Source organism: Triturus cristatus, chromosome 2_1, assembly GCF_964204655.1.
Source record: "Triturus cristatus chromosome 2_1, aTriCri1.1, whole genome shotgun sequence".
In the NCBI taxonomy this organism is placed as follows: Eukaryota; Metazoa; Chordata; class Amphibia; order Caudata; family Salamandridae; genus Triturus; species Triturus cristatus.
The window spans coordinates 631,271,098-631,295,056 of record NC_140581.1 but is presented as its reverse complement, the minus strand read 5'-3'; the positions used below and the strand labels follow the sequence as shown (position 1 = coordinate 631,295,056).

The 23,959-nt window shown below is 45.3% G+C and overlaps 1 protein-coding gene across 2 annotated transcripts in view; it reads right to left on the bottom strand.

Moving 5' to 3' along the window:
• PPIP5K2 (diphosphoinositol pentakisphosphate kinase 2) overlaps positions 1-23,959 on the bottom strand; it is a 1,583,220-nt gene that overhangs the window by 849,811 nt on the left and 709,450 nt on the right. For both annotated transcript variants that reach the window (XM_085632565.1, XM_085632566.1), the window contains exon 17: positions 19,805-19,987. In XM_085632565.1, the coding sequence (XP_085488691.1) occupies positions 19,805-19,987 (183 nt within the window). The remainder of the gene's footprint in view (positions 1-19,804; positions 19,988-23,959) is intronic.

Genomic DNA, 23,959 nt, shown 5'->3' with positions numbered 1-23,959 from the left:
CAAAAAGTAGAATCTTTTTTAATATTATATACAAGCCATAGTTGCTGCTTATTTATCTTATGTAACTAACAACCTTTGACAAAGCCAATAGCCCCGACTTCTTGTAGGTATGATACTACTTGTTGTATCATATATCTGGATATAATGACAGAAACAGCAAAATACAAGTCGGGTGGCACACTATGCTATGCACAGATTTTTTAGCTGACGTGTATTAAGCCACGCCCTTAATTACATTGGCCACGCCCCTTTGCCAGGCACACCCCCCCCCCCCCGTTTTTCCATCCCACTCAAAGCCCTGCATGTAGTATATTAAAGTAATGCTGCACGAAAAAAACACCCAAAAACAAAACATCCTGATAATAGCTAACACTCAAGTGGAGTGCAAGATTTAGTAAAACATGGGAGATATAAACGGAATCTTAGTCCTTGACTTGGATTACTTGAAAAGTCATTACATTAATTGCTTATAATCATCAGTAGAGTTAAGGACATAAATATACTACTCGACCCGAGACCCGGAGGGACCCGGCCCACTTAAAGCTCTGCCCCTGTCATGCAATGCACCTAACAGGGAGCAACGCTGCGTTTCATGATGCGTTTCTAAACCTGGGCCACCATGTCTCATGTTAGCGCTGCCGGGGCTCACTTATATGACACGCAGCCGCTTGTCTCAGGGTTGCTCTGCTTTAAACACACATTTGAACAATCTAGCTTTGCAGTACTCACACGGCTGTGCACAATACCGGCGGCCGGTCGCTTGTTTCTGCTTTGATCACCCTCGTGGTTCTTCTTGGCTGATGAAATTGCACTTTCGTGAACTCTCCTTGGAGAATATCCACGCGCTGCTACGCTGATCACTGCAATCACACAGAGAAGCAACACAGCCGGCAGCAAGCAAGCCATATCCGTTACCTGATCAAGCGGGAGCCAGAATGAACACCCTGCTTGGACACAGAGTCGGTTAGACGAGGACGTCACCTCCTTTGCTTAACTTTATAGGGAGGCTTTCGAAACTACGCCTTTTAATTGAAGAACCAAACCACCTCCAGTATAGTGAATTTCTCCCTGAAACTTTACAAGAATCTCAGAGTAACAAGCATTGGCCGCACGCGCGCCTCGCGCTTGAAGTTTAAAAAAAAAAAAAAAACAAGCCCGGCGGAGCGTGGCGCGCGCGCACGCTTGGGGGCGGGGGAGCGGACCCTTTGAAGTGCTCCCAAAAGGCGGATTGCATGGCGGCACGATGCGCGTGATTGTGCGCGTGCTAGCCATGCAATCCGCTTTTTGGGAGCACTTTTGAAACCCGTATTCTATAGTCTCGCTTTGCAATCGCTTACGCGATAGCAAGGCGAGACCTAAAAAGTAGTTACCTGATGTCAGCCATAGAAGGATACAAGTCATGCTATCAAAAGGATGGCATGTGGAACTTCCAGGAGAGGGAATAACATAAGCATAGGAATAAAGCCATCAAATAAGAAGCAAGTGAATCAGATTGACATGAAATTCAAGAAATGATGAGCAATGGGCTGACGAAAAGCCCATTCTATGTACTGGTAGTGAACACAATAGGTCGACAACAGAAAGTAAAAAAGTTAACAAGCATAGGCAGTGCTAATAGGTCTGGCTTTAAAGGAATGTTGTATGGTAATGTGAAGCATTATAAGTAAATACCATGAGAATAGATATGCATTTGTGTGAAAGCAAAGAACTGCAGAATACATTGGGGAGGGTTAAAAGGTCAGGTGACAGTTGCAGTCTCAAGACAGACCTAAAAATCCATGTAGGTTAATTAATGCCTGCGCTCCTCATCTGTACCAGAGAAAAACAAAATCAATTATCTAGTTATCTAAGACATTTTAATAGCACTCTAATGTGACGTGTGTGCCCCTCAAAATTTTAGATTAGGAAACTGGATAAATAAACAAAATGATCACAGCTGTGAAGAAGGCAAGCACTTTTTTTTTTATGGAAGCACACAACTTCTGCTGAGTCAAAAAAATGAACTCCAGGCTCCCAAAATGTGGCCGGAGCCAGAGTCCTCTCTAGTGATGTTCAAATAATTATCTGGTGACAGCTGCGGTCAGGCCAAACCATAAAAACTGTCTGCAGGGAAGACCAAAGAGCACAACAGAGTAGATCGTTCAAATGTGCCACCTACAAGCAAAATAAAAAATAAAAAAAAAGGATAAAACCGAAAAATATCATCAGATATTAGGGACAAAAAATAATAAGCAAAGGATCCCAAACACAATTATTCTGTACAGTATCTCACAGGAATAATGTCAGAGTAATTACTGAAGCCAAAATAATCACATGGAATCCTTTCCAGAGTCAATGACTAGTGGAAAATAACACTAGTGGCAAGTATATACTGTGGTGCCAAAATTTTATTCTGTAGAAACATATACCACTATAATGGGAGGCATGCAAAATCTGTGTATACTATACAGTAAGAGACGGGGAAACAAAATGTGTATTTATTTTCAAGTTTGTAAAGTGCTGACCTTCGAATACAAGGACACTCAAATGCCATGTAAAGCATGGTTGTAGTGGAGGGGTCTGCAAACTACCATTAACAAGCATTTTCAATGCAATAGGTCTCGCCTTAATGACAGTTTGAGCTAATGGTGTTGCAAATGAAAGAGTTTCTTTGATTTTTCCCCCCAAAAAATATCCTAGCAGTAGCATAAGAAATAACACAGGCTGTTACTAGGTGTCCCTGTGGAGTTGGAAAGGAACCTCTAACAAAAATCTAATTTCCAATACAAACACATGGAAACCTATGCTCAGCTGCATTCTTTCTCTTTATAATTGCATTATGGGATCAGTACCTTATGTGGCTAATAGAGGTCCCTTTACAAATCCACAGGGACACCCAGTAACAGCCTGTGGTCCTGCACCCTTTCCTTGCTTCATAAAAGGAAGGTATGCCCCAAAGAGGACGGAGAGAGTAGATTGCAGTGATAAAGGAGAGGAATGTTGCATATACAATGGTGAGAGGAGGGAATAGTGGCATAGACTGGAGCAGAGACTGGTTTGAGGTGAACCGCAAAATAAGATTCCCTGTTCTAAGTACTGGTACGAGCCAGAAGTCGGCCAACATTAACATCAAAATAGCTAGTCTAATGCTGCCATTGCACATTTCAGTAACAGAAAATGAATGCGTGGCGCAGTAATATATGGTGGTGAATTGTGGGGCAACAACTGCGCCCATGTTATTGTTGCAACGGAAAACAAGTTCCTACGGAACTTGGCCGCTTTACCGCCGAGTACACCACTTCTTCCCCTTAGGCTTGATCTGGGACTAAGACCAATAAAGGAAGTATTAGGTGTGAAGCCCCTTACTTTCTGGAGACGACTCTGGACAACCCCTGAACTTTTGAGTTATCGTTGTGAGTTCATGGAGCTTTATCAACATACAGCCTTACGTAAAATTCCATGGCTCAAGTATATAAAGGACGAACTATCGGGGTTGGGCCTATCGGCCCTGTGGGCAAATCCTCAAGAGGCATGCAGTTCTATATCCCGCAAAGACTTGGTTGCTCTATATTATGACCGAAATTTGACTGTTTCTCTAGCAACTAATACTCTGGGGCCTTTGTCTACTACCTTTCTAACAGTGAAGGATTATTACAAGTTGGAGACAGTTTTGGATGACATTAATCCCATTGGTCTTAGGAAACTATTCCTCCAACGGAGACACAATGCATTACCAATTAGAGCCCTTACCAGTAGTTGGCACCCACCTACTTCTAAAAATTGTCCAGCTTGTACTAACGAGCTGGAGAATGATATTCATTTAATCTTTTTTTGTCCATCTTATCTGAAATCAAGGAAAAAGTGGATTATTCCCATCTGCAGAAATTGGGGCTTCAGGCACCACTTGGATGCCTACCGATTGTTGAAATCTGACTTATCCCCCCCTACTGTATTTGCTGTCAGCAAGTATTTAGCTGCCGTATGGAATATCAGAAGAACTTTTTTGATGATTTGAAATCTTAATTGTATCATATGTGGTTCTTATTTCCATAGATATTTCTCTAGATGATGTAACCTTTTTCACCCTAGAAGTTTGTTTATTGTGAAAAATGTGGTTGTATTTGTATTGTATTTCTTTTATGACTTTACTTAGTCGAAATAAAAGATTAAAGAAAGATATATATGCCAAGATATTGGAAGAATCTAATACATATTGGCCATACCTGTGTGCTACTAATCACCACTATATGCAGATATAGTAGAATGCAAACTAAAGGACACTTGTTGGAAGGGAGTGTGCGCACAAAATTTGAAACTGCAATAAATGTTTGGATTAAATAGATTACATTAAAATGAAAAAAAAATGAAAAGTCTATGGATTTGACTGGTAGAAATAACCCCAAGCTGGGCTATCTTAGTTCAGTCTGGTTATAATAAAATATGGCCTGTTGTAGAAGAGAAATCCCATCATGGTCCGTTATCACAAAAAGACAGTATTCCAACACTGTAACATGATGAAATGGGGTGATGGGTATAATTGGGGTGGAAGAGCTGCCACCAAAGAGCACCTTTGTAGTTAGGTCCAATCCAGAGAGAAAGGGGTGAAGATAAAGACAAAGGGTGAGGGAGAACAAAGATGAGAACCAGCCAGTGGGATTTGGATGGGAAACAAGGAGAACAAGCATTGGCATAGCCAATAGGTCTCGCCTTGGGGACCTTATAAGTGTTTAGCGATGCAACAGTTAATGTTGTTGCACCAAGGACATTGTGCTGCATAACTAAATACTTATAATAATACTTATAAGGTCCTAAAAGTGAGACCTATTGGCTTGCGCACTGAAAGTTGACCGACCAGATTGGCTGATGTTAAATGAAACGAAAACCAGTCACTAACAGGGCCTGTTCAGTAAGCGGAGAAAGGGTTGGGTGTGAGGCTGACTGTGGGGAGAGTACAAGCCTCAAAATGTTGCATTAACCAAATGAGGACTCCAACCTGTAGACAAAAGAAGCACAGGACACAAATGGACAGTAAAAGACAAGAATACAAGGGGATACTTCCCGTTGTGCTATAACTTACACAGCAGCAAAAAAATAACATCTTTTACAGGTTGTTTGGCTTCTGACTGTTGCAATATGGTGGTATATCAGCAGCCTAGAGACTTCATAACCCAGATGCGGATACAACAAAGGGATTCGAACCAAGGAATACAGTGCATTACAACGGATTTTAACTGCAGACATTACTTCCAGTGGCTCTCCTTGAATAGCTACCGGAAAGAACAGGACGTTAAGACGCCGGAGCATAGGTCATGTATCAAGACCGTCAGTACTGAACAAGTTACTTACCTTCGGTAACGATGTATCTGTAAGAAACATTAGTTCGTTAGATTCCTCACCTTAGAATATCCCCAGGCGTCAGACTGGATCCGGAAGATTTTTCGTCAGCAATACCCCTTGCGCGTCGCTAGGCGTCGTCTGCGGCTCCGCGTCCGTCGTCGGCGTCGTGCGCCGGAATGACGTCGTCGGAGTACTTAGATGCCGCCCTCGCGCGCTGACATCAGTTCTTGTACATAGCCTTTCGCGCCAGGAACGCAGAGCCATGCAAGATACCGACACTGGTGCCAAAAAATTCTAGGGCCCTGAAAAGGATAGCCTTAACCCTAGATGTCAGTTCGCAGAACAGGAAGGATGGGTGGGTCGGTGAGGAATCTAACTAACTAATGTTTCTTACAGATACATCGTTACCGAAGGTAAGTAACTTGTTCATCTGAAAGAAACACGTTAGTTAGATTCCATACCTTAGAATAGATACCCAAGCAATACCAACCCCGGTGGTGGGTCTGCGAACCAAGATCACACCAGAAAGTCCTGGAGGACAGAACGGCCAAAGAAGCCATCCCTCCGGACTTGGCTGTCCAGGCAATAATGCCTGGCAAACGTGTGCAGCGAAGCCCACGTTGCCGCCTGACAGATGTCCTGCAAAGGGACCCCCCCGTCCCAAAGCAGTAGTAGCCGCTGTGGCCCGAGTAGAATGGGCGCGCAGCCCAACAGGCAGTTCCTTTTTTGCCAAGGAATAACAGATTTTTATACACAAAACGACCCACCGGGAGATGGTCCGTTTGTGTACAGCTTTTCCCTTCTTTGCACCCACGTAGCCAACGAAAAGCTGGTCGTCCACCCGGAATTGTTTAGTGCGGTCCAAATAAAAGGAGAGTGCACGTTTTGGGTCCAGACGGTGGAGCCGCTCTTCCTCTTTGGAAGGATGCGGAGGCGGAAAGAAGGTGGGCAAGGTGACAGATTGCCCAAGATGAAAGGGGGTCACCACCTTCGGTAGAAAGGAAGGACGAGGCAGAAGGATAACCTTGTCCGGATGAACAGATAGAAAAGGAGGTTTGGACGATAGAGCCTGGAGCTCACTCACCCGTCTAGCCGAGGTGATGGCTACCAGGAAAGCAGTCTTAAGAGTTAGAAGACGAAGAGGACAATTGTGAAGAGGCTCAAAGGGAGTGCACATCAGGAATGTCAAGACAAGATTCAAGTCCCACTGAGGCATTACGAAAGGGACAGGAGGGAACGTGTGACTAATGCCTTTAAGAAAGCGTGACACTACAGGGGACTTGAAAAGAGAGGGCTGATCTGGAAGCCGTAAGAAGGCAGAGAGAGCAGCAAGATAACCTTTCAAGGTGCCCATGGCAGAGCCCTGCCGGGCCAAAGAGAGGAGAAAGAGGAGAACCTCAGAAAGAGGGGCGGAAAGGGGATCCACAGCCTTTGCTGTGCACCATGCCACAAATTTGTTCCACCGGCAGGCGTATACCGTCTTTGTGGAGGGACGCCTGGCTGCCAGAATGATATCACAGACTTCAGGAGGCAAGTCAAATGGCATCAACTGCCGCCGCTCAATCTCCACGCATGGAGGTGGAGGCTGGACAGGTTCGGGTGGAGGACCGTCCCCTGCTGCTGCGACAGAAGATCCTCCCGAAGGGGCAGACGTATCGGAGGATCGGTCAACATACTGAGTAGCTCGGGATACCAGTACCTTCGTGCCCAATCCGGAGCCACCAAGATGACTTGGGCCCGGTCGCGCTTGATCTTCTTTAGCACTCTGGGCAGAAGTGGTATAGGCGGAAAGGCGTACAACAGACCGCAACTCCACTCGCGACGAAAAGCGTCGCCGAGCGAGTGCCGACTTGGAAATACCAACGCGCAGAACCGCTGACATTGTGCATTCTCGTCGGTGGCGAATAGATCTAACGAAGGCTCTCCCCACTGCTAAAAGAGACCTTGCGCCACCTCGGAGTTCAGACGCCATTCGTGATCCATCATGCACCGGCGGCTGAGTTCGTCTGCTCTGGCGTTCAGAGAGCCCGCCAGATGTTGAACCACCAGGGTGATGCCCTGGTGTTCCAGCCATGTCCAGAGGCGCAGGGCCTCCTGACAAAGGGTCCACGACCCCACCCCGCCCTGTTTGTTGCAATACCACATGGCGGTGGTGTTGTCCGTGAACACCTGCACGACACTTCCCCGGACAGAGGGAAGGAAGGCTTTCAGTGCAAGTCGGGTCGCTCTCAGCTCCAACAAGTTGATGTGGAGGCGAGACTCCGCCGGAGACCAGAGGCCTCTGATCTCCGCCTCTCCCATATGGCCACCCCATCCCAGGAGGGACGCATCCGTCACTACGACATGCTCCGGTAGGGGTAGGGAGAGGCTCTTGCCCGTGACCCAATCGCGGTCCGTGAGCCACCACTGCAACTGCTGTGCAGTGCCCTCCGAGATCAAGACATGGTCGGACAGGTTGCCGTGATACTGGGCCCACTGAAACTTCAGGTCCCACTGCAGAGCCCGCATGCGCTGCCTGGCGTGATGCACTAGTAGGATGCAGGAGGTCATCAGCCCCTGAAGCCGCAACACTAGCCTGACCGAAACCCAGGATAGAGGCCGAAAGATGGGAATCAGGGCCTGTATATCCCGGAACGGCTGTTCCGGTGGATGAACCCGGAACTGCGCCGAATCGAGAACCGCTTCGATGAAAAGGAGCTTCTGAGAGGGGCTCAGGTGTGACTTCGGCACGTTCATGGAAATCCCCAGCAAATGCAGGAGATCCGCCGTAGTCTGGAGGTGGGAGACGACTGTCTGGGGCAAGCCCGCCTTCAACAACCAGTCGTCGAGATAGGGGAAGACTGGAACCCCTGATCTGCGCAGATGAGCTGCGACCACCGCCATCACTTTCGTGAACACCCGAGGGGCACTGGTAAGGCCGAAGGGGAGCACGGTGAACTGAAAGTGCTCCTGGCCCACCGTGAACCGCAGGTAACGCCGGTGGGCCGGCAGGACGGGGATGTGGAAATATGCGTCCTGCAAGTCCAACGCTACCATCCAGTCTCCAGGGTCGAGGGCAGCTAGAACCTGAGCCAAAGTTAACATCTTGAACCTTTCCTTCCGGAGGAAGGCGTTGACGTTCCGGAGGTCCAAGATAGGGCGTAGGCCCCCTTTGCCCTGCTTGGGAACCAGAAAGTAGTGGGAATAACAACCACGACCTACTTCTGGGCTCGGAACGCGCTCGACGGCCCCCTTGGCCAAGAGGGCCGAAACTTCCTCGTGGAGCAGATTCAAATGATCCCCCGAGATACGGTGGTGCTGCGGTGGCATGGCTGGAGGTGTCGTCTTGAAGGGGAGGGAGTAGCCCCTTCGGACGATTTGCAGCACCCACCTGTCCGATGTGATGGACCGCCAGTGGAGCAGGAGATGGCGAACTCTGCTGCCCACTGGCGTGGAATGGGCCTGAAAGCTCGGACTAGGAAGGCTTTGAGGCGGATGCTGCCGGGGTGGATGTGGACTGACCGCGTCGTCCTCCAGTACCACCTCGGCGGAAACCACGTCCGTGACCGCGTGCAGGTTGGTTCTGCGGCCGGTGGCTAGGCGGACGTGAGGAGGTGCCCCTTCCTTGGCCACGAAAGGAGCGAAAAGCGGAAGTTTGTGGCCGCGGGGCCGAGAGGCCCAAGGACGTGGCCGTAGCCCGGGAGTCCTTGAAGCGAGCCAGCGCACTGTCCGCTTTCTCAGCGAGTCCGTAGTGTCAAGCCCACATCGGATTGCATGGCGCGCTGCATCTCTCCCATCGGCCAGGGCCGAGGAAAGCCGCGCCCGGGCCTCCTCCGGGCACAGTGGCAGCACGTCCTCCACCGCATCCCACAGAGAGTGGGAATAACGGTCCAAGAGACAGGCGGTGTTCAAAGACCGCAGGCCCAAACTGAGCGAAGAGAACAGCTTCTTACCAAACTGTTCCAGTCTCTTGGAATCCCGGTCCGGAGGAGCAGACGGGAAGGAGGATTGGGAGGTAGAGGCCTGGATAACCAGACTCTCGGGGGTGGGGTGTTGGGACAGAAAACTGGGGTCGCCCGGAGCAGGGCGGTGGCGCCTGGCAACGTTCCTATCCACAGGAGGGACTGTGGAGGGCTTGGACCAGGTGCCCTGCAGAACGTCAGTGAGGGCCTCATTGAATGGCAGCTGAGGCTCAGTGGAGCATGCGGCAGACTGAAGCACCTCAGTGAGGATGTTAGTCCTCACAGCCACGGCAGGCAGCTCGAGCCCAAGGGCTTCGGCCGCCTTGCGCAGCACCACAGAAAAGGCTGCACCCTCCTCCGAAGCCACAGTCGGAGGAGAGATTAATCCAGTGTCTGGTGAGGTATCCAACCCACTGGCCTCCCCCAGCTCATCTGCCCAGTCCTGTGCAAGTTGGCTCTGAAGGGCCATAGGGTCATCAGACCCCTCCCAGTCGCCCCCGTCATCCGATTCCTGGTAAACAGGAGGAATGATCGGAGCCGGTCGATAGACAATATGTGTCTCTAGCGGCGTCGGATGCGGCGTCGGGCGGCGCCGCATCGGCGTCGGGACCGGACAGGGGCTGAACCGGGGATCGACGTCGACCGGAGCCGGCGTCGGGGGTGGTATCGGTGTCGGCGCCGGCGGAGGAGGCGTAACGAGGTTGACCGGCGTCGACGGGGGCCCAGGCTCGGGCCCCTCGGGGACCTGCGGCGTCGGGGCCGGAGCCTCCAATGGCGCCGGAGCCGCCGGCATGCAAGGTCGCCCAGTCGAGTCCGTGGGGCCCGAAGGCGCGCCAGCGGGCGTCGACGGCGGGGCCAGGTTCCTCATGGCCGAGAGGAAGGTACTGACCTCCGCCGGCGTCGCGTCAGTCCCAGGGACCGTCGGGTATGGGGACTTGCGCGGCTCCGCAGGAGCCGCGGGGGTGGAACCACCCGGACCCTCGGCCGAGTCGCGCGACCGGCGAGGGGAGTCCGAAGAGCGGTGTCGCTTCTTGGACTTCTTGGAGTGCCTCGACTTACCCGAAGACTTCGAGCCAGACGAGTGACTATGTCGAGTGCGGCTCCGCGACCGATCCTTGGACCTCCTCCTGGACCGGGATCGAGAGCGACGCGGAGCCGAGTGGCGAAGCTCGAGAAGCTTGCGGGACCGCTCCCGCCTAGCTTTCGAGGTCAGGGCCATACAGTCGGAGCACAACGCCGCGTCGTGGTCGAGGCCCAAGCAGTACAGGCACCGGCGGTGATGATCGGTCACCGACATCAGTCGGTGACAGTCATCGCAGGCCTTGAAACCAGGCATCCTACCGGCACCAGAGTCGAGAATTGACCAAAAAGAGTCAAAAAAAGTTAGTCAAAAATTTACTGAAGGGGTAGCTCTCCCGGATCTGCGCTTACAGGCACGGAAAAAAGAAGAACTGACGTCAGAGCGCGAGGGCGGCGTCTAAGTACTCAGACGACGTCATTCCGGCGCACGACGCCGACGACGGACGCTGAGCCGCAGACGACGCCTAGCGACGCGCAAGGGGTATTGCTGACGAAAAATCTTCCGGATCCAGTCGGACGCCTGGGAATATTCTAAGGTGAGGAATCTAACTACCGTGTTTCTTTCAGATATTACGAGCAGTTTAGATCGATAAAGGACATGTTTAAGTGTCACAATATAGGCTTAAAGCAACAAAATAATTAGTGCAGATCCCAGAGGATATTATTGTACATTCCGAGGTACAACTTCAAAGTGTATTTCATTAATGTGATTAAGTCAGAGCCTATGGGCAGCCGTCATGTTTAAAGGTACAGTCGACGTAAATGCTGTACAGCCTGTAACAATATAAACGCAGCGTCCGCCTCTCTTTTCAATTTAATGGCCTACACACAGGCATAGAAGGTGGGGGAGAAATAAAAAGCACTGGGCTGGCTGCTTGGAAGCGGTGGTATGCACGCCTTGAATGCTGCCTGCTGTGAACACCCCCAGGTCTATAATTTAGTAAGTTGGCACCCCGTTCAGCTCCCTTCTACAATTCTGTTGTGCTGTTTAGTTAGCAAGTTAACAAACCTGAATCACATTACTGTAAAAAGTCCACTTCTATACATAGAAGGTGACAGTAAGGTTAACAAGGTCTTGTGACTGTTTTGCTGCCATGGGTTTCTCACGGTGCCCATTTCTCCCTTGTTTTGATTACTCTGGCCAGGAACTGGCTGGATGGGGGCAGGAGATAAGTGAAACAGGCGGGGGCAGGAGATAAGTGAAACAGGCAGTGCCAGGGGAACAGGAACCGGAGACCCGAGGGATGAACTGGAAGAGGAGGCATGAAGTGGATAAAACCGACGGTGCAAAGGGTACCGGGGCAAGAGACATGGGATAAAGAAAAGAAAACAAGCACTGTAATATGGGTACTGGGGCAGGAGACAAGAGAAGAGGAAGGACAGTAGATGGTACAGATAGTAATGGGGCAGTCAGAAGACTAAAGACTAAAGAGTGGTGAGATTAACTTGTATGGTTAAAGGTCGTTTAGTTGTAGTAACTCCGTTCAGAAATGCAACGTGAGTGTTAACTCGATAAATTAGGGAGTCTATATTCTAAAGACGAAGGAGCTTTAAATCATACCTTGTCTCTCCTTTTCCAGCCACAAACGATTCAGCCTCCCCAGCTGCTTTTCCTGATTCCGGGCCATAATTACTTATTGGCAATGGAGGCGACTCGCTTTGAGAGTGAGTGATAATGGTATAGCGTAGGGCGGCAGTCAGGATAAGAAAATCGGATTAAACACAAACATATCCATTCCTCGCAGATTGGTTTACAGAAATACAAATGTGGCTGCCCCAATACAAGTGAATCCACAAGCGCTCTAGTGTTGAAAAGAAAGTGGACGGAAGAAATCTAAAATATGACGCTCCACACCCCCTAACAAGCAGATATTTCAAATTAAGAATGTGACATTTTTTTAAGTGATTACAATGTATATTTTAAATCTTTCATATATGGGAATATGTCACATTGTTCCGACATTATTTCATGAGCATATTATTTATATTCAAAAACAACAAGAGCAACCCTTATGTCCTTGTGAACCGGGTAGGTACTGAGTACAAAACAATATCCACAAGGAACTCACTCATAATCATAATACACAGTTTGTGACTAAATATGTCACTCTAATTTAATCACAGCCTAATATGGCTTTTCTTTTTTAGAAAGCCTATCAATTCAATTTTACATCCACTTTCATAATAAGCCCACACCAAGGCCTATTTCTTTATTTGTAAAACCTAACCTCAGCCGAGGTAGGTGTTATTTTATTCAAAAGTTCATTTGTTTCATAAAGATTATATCAAAAAATACATTTCTAAAGTAGAACATATATACACAATTCAATATTTACAGTGATGTGTGACCCCAAGGGAAAGAACCATAACCTATTACATTACATGTGTATAAACAAGAAAAGGAAGGGAATTAAAAGGTTATTGGTAATTTATATAAGGACAGATTTTGTAATTTGCAAATGATTCAACCCGAAACTGTCTCTATTATATGTGTTGTCGACGGCGTTTCGACCCACTCTAGATACCGGGTCTCTTCAGGACTGTATTTCTGGGGACTGAAACATATGAACTAACGTTAGTAACCTTGGTGATATAGTTATTAATCAAGGGTGGGCTTAGAAAGGCAAGGGAGGTCTCTTACCAAAATGTATACACTCGAGTCCAATGGATCCAGTATGTAGTGGTAAAGGAAGAATACTCTCAACCTATAATTAAGGATACACAGGTTGAGTGCACGCGCTACAAGATGTGTAACAGTGCTCACCCAAGTGATAAGGGGAGAAACTTACTTCTGTTCACTGTCTCACTTAGTGACGGCCAAGACATAGGTCGTAATATTCCGGTGTGTTTCCATCGAGAATATAACCTCTCAATCGGTAAATGCTGCAAGTGTTGTAATAGAGGTTAGCCCGTCTTATGTATGTCATTCAAAGCATATACATAAGCATAACTGAAAATAACTTACTTAGTTTCTTTAATTTGGCATAACGAGAATGTCGCCGGTGTGATGGACTACTTCCGTAGCGACTAAGGCGTCTATCACTGGGGAATTAAAGTGAAAAGTATAATAATTAACTAAGGAATATTCATAACTCGACATTATTTAAGTCATTCAGCCTCCGTAGGACGATCACTCACATTAATGAAGACGACAGCCAACAAAGACGATGTAGTCATGCGGGACGCAATCCGTCGAATACCGCGATTACCCAGAAGTGGTCTATCCTATTAGTTATAGTCGCTTGAGACTGCAGAGCTCACGACATAGAAAAGGCTGAATGGCAGCCATCTTGGAACGGGCAAAAACGTGCAATAACTCATAAAACAATTTTTTTCATCTTTTTTGTACCTACACGGAGACGGGTTGAGAATATAACCACGCTCTCAAAGATACACCCTATTTTGATAATTGTTGTAAGGAAAGATTACCCTACACAACATTTTTAGTTGAATTTAATTGAGATACGTACCTAACTAATACTTCTTCCGAGTTAAACTAAGAATAATTAGGAGGTGTAGGGATTATTTTAGTGTATGTTTCTCATTAATTATTAAGAGAAAGCAAAGAAAAGAAAAAGAAGAGTGGAAAAAATGAAATGTTTTACATTAAATTCCAACTTCCCCCAATGGGTACAATGTGATTCAATCTATCTCTATGTTAATATCTCTAGAGCATGTCACATATTGACCAATACATATTGGAACTTATCATTTTTTATACATGACAATACAATTTTATAAAAACTTTACAAATGATCATTCATCTTTCTCATCTACTACACATGCCAACACAGTTTTATTAAGACATTTCAAGTATATCATTGTGAATGTCATGGCGGAGCCCTACCATGTGGTAGAAGGAAAAACTGGACTGCAGGTATTAGTCAATGTAAGCTTATGAACCTACGCCACTCTTCAAGACTATTCAACCCATTGCGGATAGATCCGCACTTGTCAATCCATTTACATTCCAATGTTTGAAGAATGAGGGACATGTCACCTCCTCTGGGAGGAATCTTGGCTTTCTCTACCACTTGCCACTGTACATCATCTGCAGAGTGGCCTTTCTCTACATAATGGTCAACTAGTGGAGCGTTTGCCACCTGACATCTAATACGACTCCTATGTTGTCCAATGCGTGCTCTCACAGGTTGGGTGGTTGGCCAATATATATCAATTTACATGGACACCAAATGCAGTAGATCACATTCATCGTGGCGCAGTTGGTCAAATTTTGCAATTTAATATTCACATTTCCATGTGTAAAAAATTGCGTTTCCTTGGTAAAGTTACATGCTATGCAGTTCCTTTGAACAGTCGACCAGCACCGGTGGAGGTACCAACTAAGTTCATCACCGATTTATTGATAATTGGCTTAACTAAGAACTACTTTAAATTTAATGCGGACTATTATCAACAATGTTCAGGAACATCCATGGGGGCAATTTTTGCTCCAAATCTAGCGAATCTCTTTGTAGGAGATCTGGAGGATAAACACATTAATAACATCAATAACCCCTTCCACACGAATATACGATGTTGGAAGCGATACATCGATGACATCTTTTTTATTTGGGTGGGAAGTGAGGAAGACCTAGACCAATTTGTCATCTATTTACACACATGCCAAACTGCGTTAACCTTTACATACCATAAAGATAAAGAGATGGTACCTTTTTTGGATTTGAAAATAAAAGATGCAGTGGGAATTTTTTGGATGTGACACTATATCGGAAACCAACAGATAGGAACACCTTACTTCAGTATACTAGCTTTCGCCCAAGGTCCCTTAAAGATGGCCTTCCTTATGGCCAATTTTTGAGATTAAGGCGTAATTGCACAGAGAAAGCTGATTTTTTCATGGAGGCAAATATTTTAAGTTCCAGGCTACGTGAGCGTCGCTATCCCAAGAGATTGGTAAAGACTTCAATGAAAAGAGCCCGGTTTAGTCCCCGAGAGGTGTTACTTGAAAAAACCACGAGAGAAAGCGTAAAAAGAAGTGTATGTGTCACCACCTTCTGTCCATTAAGTACGCAAATACAGAAGACCATTAAACGACATTGGTCTACTCTAAATAATCTAGAATGTTGTCGCGACCCACCCATGTTTTCTTTTAAAAAAGGAAAAAACATAAGAGATCATTTGGTTCGCTCTGACACCAGTATACATCAGAATAATAAAGAAACTATACAAGATCTATGGTCACTACCGGCCATTACAGGCCATTACAAATGCAGGAACTGCATAGCATGCAACTTTACCAAGGAAACGCAATTTTTTACACATGGAAATGTGAATATTAAATTGCAAAATTTGACCAACTGCGCCACGATGAATGTGATCTACTGCATTTGGTGTCCATGTAAATTGATATATATTGGCCAAACCACCCAACCTGTGAGAGCACGCATTGGAAAACATAGGAGTCGTATTAGATGTCAGGTGGCAAACGCTCCACTAGTTGACCATTATGTAGAGAAAGGCCACTCTGCAGATGATGTACAGTGGCAAGTGGTAGAGAAAGCCAAGATTCCTCCCAGAGGAGGTGACATGTCCCTCATTCTTCAAACATTGGAATGTAAATGGATTGACAAGTGCGGATCTATCCGCAATGGGTTGAATAGTCTTGAAGAGTGGCGTAGGTTCATAAGCTTACATTGACTAATACCTGCAGTCCAGTTTTTCCTTCTACCACATGGTAGGGCTTCGCCATGACATTCACAATGATATACTTGAAATGTCTTAATAAAACTGTGTTGGCATGTGTAGTAGATGAGAAAGATGAATGATCATTTGTAAAGTTTTTATAAAATTGTATTGTCATGTATAAAAAATGATAAGTTCCAATATGTATTGGTCAATATGTGACATGCTCTAGAGATATTAACATAGAGATAGATTGAATCACATTGTACCCATTGGGGGAAGTTGGAATTTAATGTAAAACATTTCATTTTTTCCACTCTTCTTTTTCTTTTCTTTGCTTTCTCTTAATAATTAATGAGAAACATACACTAAAATAATCCCTACACCTCCTAATTATTCTTAGTTTAACTCGGAAGAAGTATTAGTTAGGTACGTATCTCAATTAAATTCAACTAAAAATGTTGTGTAGGGTAATCTTTCCTTACAACAATTATCAAAATAGGGTGTATCTTTGAGAGCGTGGTTATATTCTCAACCCGTCTCCGTGTAGGTACAAAAAAGATGAAAAAAATTGTTTTATGAGTTATTGCACGTTTTTGCCCGTTCCAAGATGGCTGCCATTCAGCCTTTTCTATGTCGTGAGCTCTGCAGTCTCAAGCGACTATAACTAATAGGATAGACCACTTCTGGGTAATCGCGGTATTCGACGGATTGCGTCCCGCATGACTACATCGTCTTTGTTGGCTGTCGTCTTCATTAATGTGAGTGATCGTCCTACGGAGGCTGAATGACTTAAATAATGTCGAGTTATGAATATTCCTTAGTTAATTATTATACTTTTCACTTTAATTCCCCAGTGATAGACGCCTTAGTCGCTACGGAAGTAGTCCATCACACCGGCGACATTCTCGTTATGCCAAATTAAAGAAACTAAGTAAGTTATTTTCAGTTATGCTTATGTATATGCTTTGAATGACATACATAAGACGGGCTAACCTCTATTACAACACTTGCAGCATTTACCGATTGAGAGGTTATATTCTCGATGGAAACACACCGGAATATTACGACCTATGTCTTGGCCGTCACTAAGTGAGACAGTGAACAGAAGTAAGTTTCTCCCCTTATCACTTGGGTGAGCACTGTTACACATCTTGTAGCGCGTGCACTCAACCTGTGTATCCTTAATTATAGGTTGAGAGTATTCTTCCTTTACCACTACATACTGGATCCATTGGACTCGAGTGTATACATTTTGGTAAGAGACCTCCCTTGCCTTTCTAAGCCCACCCTTGATTAATAACTATATCACCAAGGTTACTAACGTTAGTTCATATGTTTCAGTCCCCAGAAATACAGTCCTGAAGAGACCCGGTATCTAGAGTAGGTCGAAACGCCGTCGACAACACATATAATAGAGACAGTTTCGGGTTGAATCATTTGCAAATTACAAAATCTGTCCTTATATAAATTACCAATAACCTTTTAATTCCCTTCCTTTTCTTGTTTATACACATGTAATGTAATAGGTTATGGTTCTTTCACTTGGGGTCACACATCACTGTAAATATTGAATTGTGCATATATGTTCTACTTTAGAAATGTATTTTTTGATATAATCTTTATGAAACAAATGAACTTTTGAATAAAATAACACCTACCTCGGCTGAGGTTAGGTTTTACAAATAAAGAAATAGGCCTTGGTGTGGGCTTATTATGAAAGTGGATGTAAAATTGAATTGATAGGCTTTCTAAAAAAGAAAAGCCATATTAGGCTGTGATTAAATTAGAGTGACATATTTAGTCACAAACTGTGTATTATGATTATGAGTGAGTTCCTTGTGGATATTGTTTTGTACTCATTATTTCATGAGCATCGGTGCGCACAGCACAGCAATTAAAAACAAGCATTCGGCCGCGAAAACGAAAGTAATAGCGATCAAAGCGAAAGTGATCGCGATCGCTTGGAGGGGAGCGCTGTGTGGCAAGCACGCGAGTGGTGCGCGCGCAGCAGTGATTGGCAGCTGCGCGCGTGCACGCTCACGTGCACTCAAGCTTTAGGCCACAGGCAGCACTTTAAAAATCCCAACTACAAAATGTCTCTCCGAGCCAGCGCATGCGCTGGGGCTCAGCGAGACCTAAAAAGGCAAAAATAGTGGATGTGGTAAAAGGAATAGGCAGGGCCTAAGAGGAAGATAATTCACTGTGCAGGAGACGGTGAGAGAATAAAGGAGAATACATCAAGTTCCTGGGGCAGGAATGGGCAGAGGAGAGAGAAAGCTAAAGCAGAAGTTTGAAAGTAAAGCACTGGCCTCTGCTTTAAGAAAACACGAGCAGCCAGATATGCATTATGTCGATGTTTGTTTCATTTGGAATAGGTCAATGCTTTTTGTCGTTGTTTAGGATAGGTGCCACCGTCGTGCTACAAGCCCCAGAACACACAGAAAACAAGCAGTGTTGTGAGGGTGCAGTACCACAGGCTGTCACTAGGTGTCCCTTGGGACCTCTTTTGGCCATAAATGGTACTGCACCCTGCAACATGGCTCGGCAAAAGATATAGAGCAGCGATGAGAGGTGTCGATGGGCAAGCTGGGGATCCGCGTTCGAGTCTGCTGTCAGGCCAAACGAGCTGATTGCTAAAAGTAAAGCATTAGAATCTGCAAAAAAAAAAAAACCACGAGCAGCCAGCAATTAATTTTGTAAATGCTTGCTTCTCTTTGGCAGAGGTCAATGCTTTTGGTGGATGTTGAGAATCGCCCAAAAAGAAAATAAATATACTATTGATACTGTTGATGCAGTTCAGCATCGGAAAACAATAAAATGACAATGATGTATAAGCACATGTCACACATGCAAACACCAATGCGTATTGATGCTATGGCAGCCCCAGCATGATGACAAAGAGTATGCATAATCCAGTATAAGCATGCATATGTCCTGCCTTATGTGGTATCTTTTCATCTACCTTTCCAGGATGGCTGGAACAATCTTAGAGCACTAAAACAATAAATACAAGCTCTGCAAAAGTACCTTTACAGACTGAAACAGCGCAGAATACAAATGGAGGTGCCAAGCCCTACTATAAAGGGAAACAAGCACTGGCACCTTGTCGCTTTCTACACCCTCGTTAAGACAGCAGATGGGCGGGTACCAGGCTGATACCAAGCTCAGCGTACATATCGGCCGTGTGGCAGCATGGCTGTTATGTAGTGTAAAAAAAAAAAAAACAGGCCCAATCCTCCTTAAACAAAGCTCAAAACCAAACTAACATCCTACTAAAAAAAAGCCCAAATGACCAGACAGCGAAAATGGCTTAAAAGCATTAACAATATAACCAACATACCCGCAATACTACTGTGGAATTAGGCGGAGGTGGGAGAGAGGAAAACTACATTTAAATATAATCAGCTATGGTGCCGAAACTACACACAGGCAAACAAACAGCAGAAACCAAGAAAAAAGTAGTCCCCCAGAGAACAGACAAAGAACTGTAGTGTGATGAGACATCACGTAGTCCCTGCTGCATGGGCGGAACGGAAGAAAAAAAGGAGGGACAAAGAGGCAGGACTGACCACTGGCAAGCAAGGATTTTTGAAGGACACTGAAACAAACAAATGAAAAGCAGGGGGATGGCTTTAAGCCAACATGAGAAATTACAACAGGTCTCGAATGCTCGACCTAAAAATGACCAGTGCAATCAGACGTCTTCAAATATTGGATGATCAATAAAGTACATCATTATTGGATAATATGAATTAATGTGCAAAGCGTGTACAGCTATATTATTTCTTAAATGTGTAATATGTGTTTACTCCCCTCACCTTTTCATAGTCTTCAGGTGTGAACTCTCTGTCCCGCTGTAGAATTTCATGAAGACGAGCTTTTACACGATGTTGGCAGTTGCTCAGCGAGTCATTGACACTGTCAAGTAGACCATTCATATTAGCACTTTTCACCATCTGGACAAGTATGGGGGTCAGTTCTCCCTCGAGAGCCAGTAGTCCCTGGAAGGAAAAGACAACATTTGAATTATGACTTTAACTAGAACTCAATTAACCATGTGGATGTAAATTTATCAATATAGTTGCAGACCTTATGGAATGATAGCTTGAAGAGTGGGACCTAGCATCTGTTATTATAGGAGACACAACTACTCCCTAAGAAATGCTATGTTTCTTCCTAATATGGCTGAGGCCATGAAAACCTCCAATCAAAATCAGGTAAAGCCCATTTGAAAGTCATCATACTGTTTACATCTGATGTGAAGATTAAGGTGAGCGAACAGACAATGCGATCACAAAATACAAGAAGGTAACCACAAAAATTCTGTATTAAGTACTGATGACATAACTTATTTATGTTAATTCTTTAACCATTCTTTGAGTAACCTGCCATAGATACGAGGGGAATTTCAATACTGCAATGGACTGGCAGGATAAAATATTATAGAAAAAAAAAGGCGATTAGGGGATTAGACAAATTTCCCGGGGAATGTAAATTCCCTAAAGAACAAGTTACTTACCTTCAGTAATGCTGTTCTTGGTAGATCTACCTACAGATTTTTCACCTTTAAAATACTCCCCGAAACCAAAAGTCATGCAAAGATTTTTTTAGCAATGAGCCCCGCATGCCGATAGTTAGCGCCATATGGCTCTGCTGAGATTTCTCACAGCCCCTGAAGTGATGGAGCAGATTTTGCATGCTGATGTCAGTTTCTTAATCTTTCTCTTTCTGTGCCTTCAGACTCAGAGCACTTCAAACAAATTGCACATGACTTTGTGCCAAAATCTAACTTGTAGCCTTATTATGATGCTCACGAATCCACTTCACAGAATGCGGAGGTGGAAGTGCAGTAAGGAATCTGTGATTAGGGTATCGACCAGAAAGAGCATAACCAACGGTAAGCAATCTTCTAAAAGCAGATTCCTCACCTTTACAATAGATGCTAAAGCAGTACCTCCCAAAAGTCGAAGGTCGTAGGAGTGGTCTCAAAAGGAAGTCTTGCATGACCGAGTGGGCAAACCTGCCCTCCAGTTGATCAGGTTGTCAAATCAGTAGTGCTTCATGAACATGTGTCCCAAAACCCACATTGCAGTCTGGCAGATGTACAGAACCAGCACCCCATCTTGCTAACCCCCTCATAACGGCCTTAGCCCTGAGGGAATGAGCACAAGGGCCATCTAGTGGTTCCTTCTTAGCAACAGCATAGCCGATTTTAATGCAGAGGACTATGCACCAGAGCACACATTTGCACTACTTGCCTTTCTTGATCCCATGGAACCACACAAAGCGCTGATCACACACACAATGGTCTCTTGCACAGTCAATATAGAAACTCAAGTCTCGCTTAGGGTCAAGCAAGTGAAGCGGCTTCTCTTCTTTCAAGGGAATGTGGCAAAGCGTAAAATGTTGGCAGGGTAATTGACCAACGAGGTACGGTGATACAGTCAGAGTCCGAAATTGTTTGTGAACAAAGTATTATAGGGAGGTTGCACAGAAAGCGCTTGTAGTTAGCTCTCACAGCACACAAAAGTGATGGAAATAATAAAAACTGTCTTGATTTGAATTATTCTTAGTGAGCAATGGTGCACAGACTCAAAGGCAGCACACATAAGAAACATCAGGACTACAATGAGGTCCTATGGAGGAATGACAAATGGCATTGGAGGGAACATATGTGTCAGGCAGTTCAGATAATGCATCACAACCTGTAATTTAAAGAGAAGGGGTTGGTCAGGAAAACAAAAAATGGTCAAAAGGACAGAAAACCAACGCTTAAATGTGCCGACTGCAAGGCAATGCAGGGGCCATGACAAAAAACAAAATATATGTATCAGAAAGAGTGGCCTGTAGAAGGTCGAGTTGTATCCCCACACCAGGCCTAAAACTTTTTCCAGAGCCCAGCATAGATAGACTTTAAGGATGGCTGTGTGGCAGCAAGAATGACATCGATTACTCTAGAAAGTCAGCCAAAATAATTTTACTGTTTGTACTCCATCTCATCACATTGGGGTGTAGGTTGTAGAGATTCGGTGTATAACTCCCCTCCCTGTTGCGGAGACATGAGGTATTCCCATCAGAGAAGTCAGATAAGATGCTAAATGCTCAGGAAATCTTGGTAACACATTTGCTTGGCCCACTTCAGCACTATTAAGATGACTTGGCCTGGTCTGCTCTGACTTTCCCCAGAACTTGAGGCAGGAGAGGTAGCATCTGGAAGACACACAGGAGTACTGATGTCCCATCGCAGATGGATTGAGTCTCCCAATGAACTTTATGGAGTAAACTCCACTGCGCCGAAATTTTGCCACCCCTCAGACATGGATTCAACAGAATTGAATGAACAAGTGTGCATATTCATTGATTGGGACCTTTTTAGATGGAAGAGGCCATACCACAGAACAGTGAGTTGGGAGGGTGGTGAGGAATCTGCGGATAGAAAGAGTAGCGACCAGAAAGAGCTTCAAAGAAGGTAAGTAACTTTTTCTTCTGATGGATATTTATAACCGTACATTCCTCACCTTTTGAATAGATGTCAACAAACCTGACTGTTGAGGCAATAGTGCTTCAGGAACGGATGCATTGATGGCCACTTAACTGCCTCACAGATATTTAGATTTATGATATTAATATTGATGTCTATAATCACGTGATATAAGAAGTTTAATATATCGTACACCATTTTTTCTAACTGAATTAAGTCTTTGTCATTTTTGAGTTACTGTTGATGCTTACAGTCAGTGTGTGTGTATCATTAATTGTTGGTCCGACCTTTTGAGAGGGCAAAGCGATTTCCTTGAAGAAATTTCTTTCCCTGTGGCAGAACCACTGTGCATTTGCTGCGGACACAGATTTCTAGAACATGCACTCTGCATGCTAACATAACAGTATTGGCTTTGGCTCTCAAAGAGTAAGCCCCTAGGCCTTCGGGAGGCTGCTTGTTAGCCAATGCCTCGCAGATCTAAATGCAGAGGACTATCCATAAAAAAATGGTCCATTTCTGTAGTGCCCCGCCCTTCTTTTCCCCAGAGAATCCCACCAAGGACTGATGTACCCGATGTTCTTTGGAATGATCAATGTAAAAACAGAGTGCTCCCATTGGGTCCAAGCGATGGAGTCTCATTTGTCTTTCAAGGGATGCGGCGGCGCAATGAAGGCCGGAAGTGTGATGACTTGTAGAATATGAAAAGCAACACTAGTGTTGGTAGAAACGCAACTCAAGTCCGTAACACCAGTTTGCCTGGAAAAGGGTGGGATAGGGAGGTTGCACCAAAAGGGCACACCCGGTCGTCAAAGTGATAGCCACCAGGAAGACCATGTATAGGGTGAGGAGGTGAAATGGACAACTGTCCTTTGGTTCAAATGGGGTACACATTCGAAAGATAAGAACTACATTTAAGGCTCCAAGTGTCACACAAAAAAGGGTATTGGCGGAAACTTATGTAGTAAACTTTTCAGAAAAATCTCACAACCGGTGATTTGAACAAGGATGGTTGGTCCAGGGAACGAAAAAAACAGAAACAGCCAACAGGAACAGTTTAACAGGTGCCCAGTGGAAGGTCTTGCTGGGCCAAAAACAGCAAACACCACATTCAAAAGTTTTAGATGCAACGGGTCTAACTGCAGGGCACCTCATCACGCCACAAACTTCCCCTAGCTCCTGGCATTTACAGATTTCATAGAAGGGTGCCTAGCTGCCAGGATAAAATCACTGACTTCAGTACGGAGATCAAAAAAACTCCTCTACCATTGCTCAATCTCCACGTGTGGAGGTGCAGATTTATGCTAAGGTGTAAAGCCCTGCACTATCGCTGTGACAGGAGATCATCCCAAAGCGGCAGGCTCATTGAAGGACATTTGCACAGGCCCAGGAGTCTCTCACCACACTCTTTTAGTCCAATCTGGAGCCACTAAAATGAATTGTTCCTGGTCAGCTTCAGAAATCACGGCAGGAGAGGCAGTGGCAGGAAGGCATA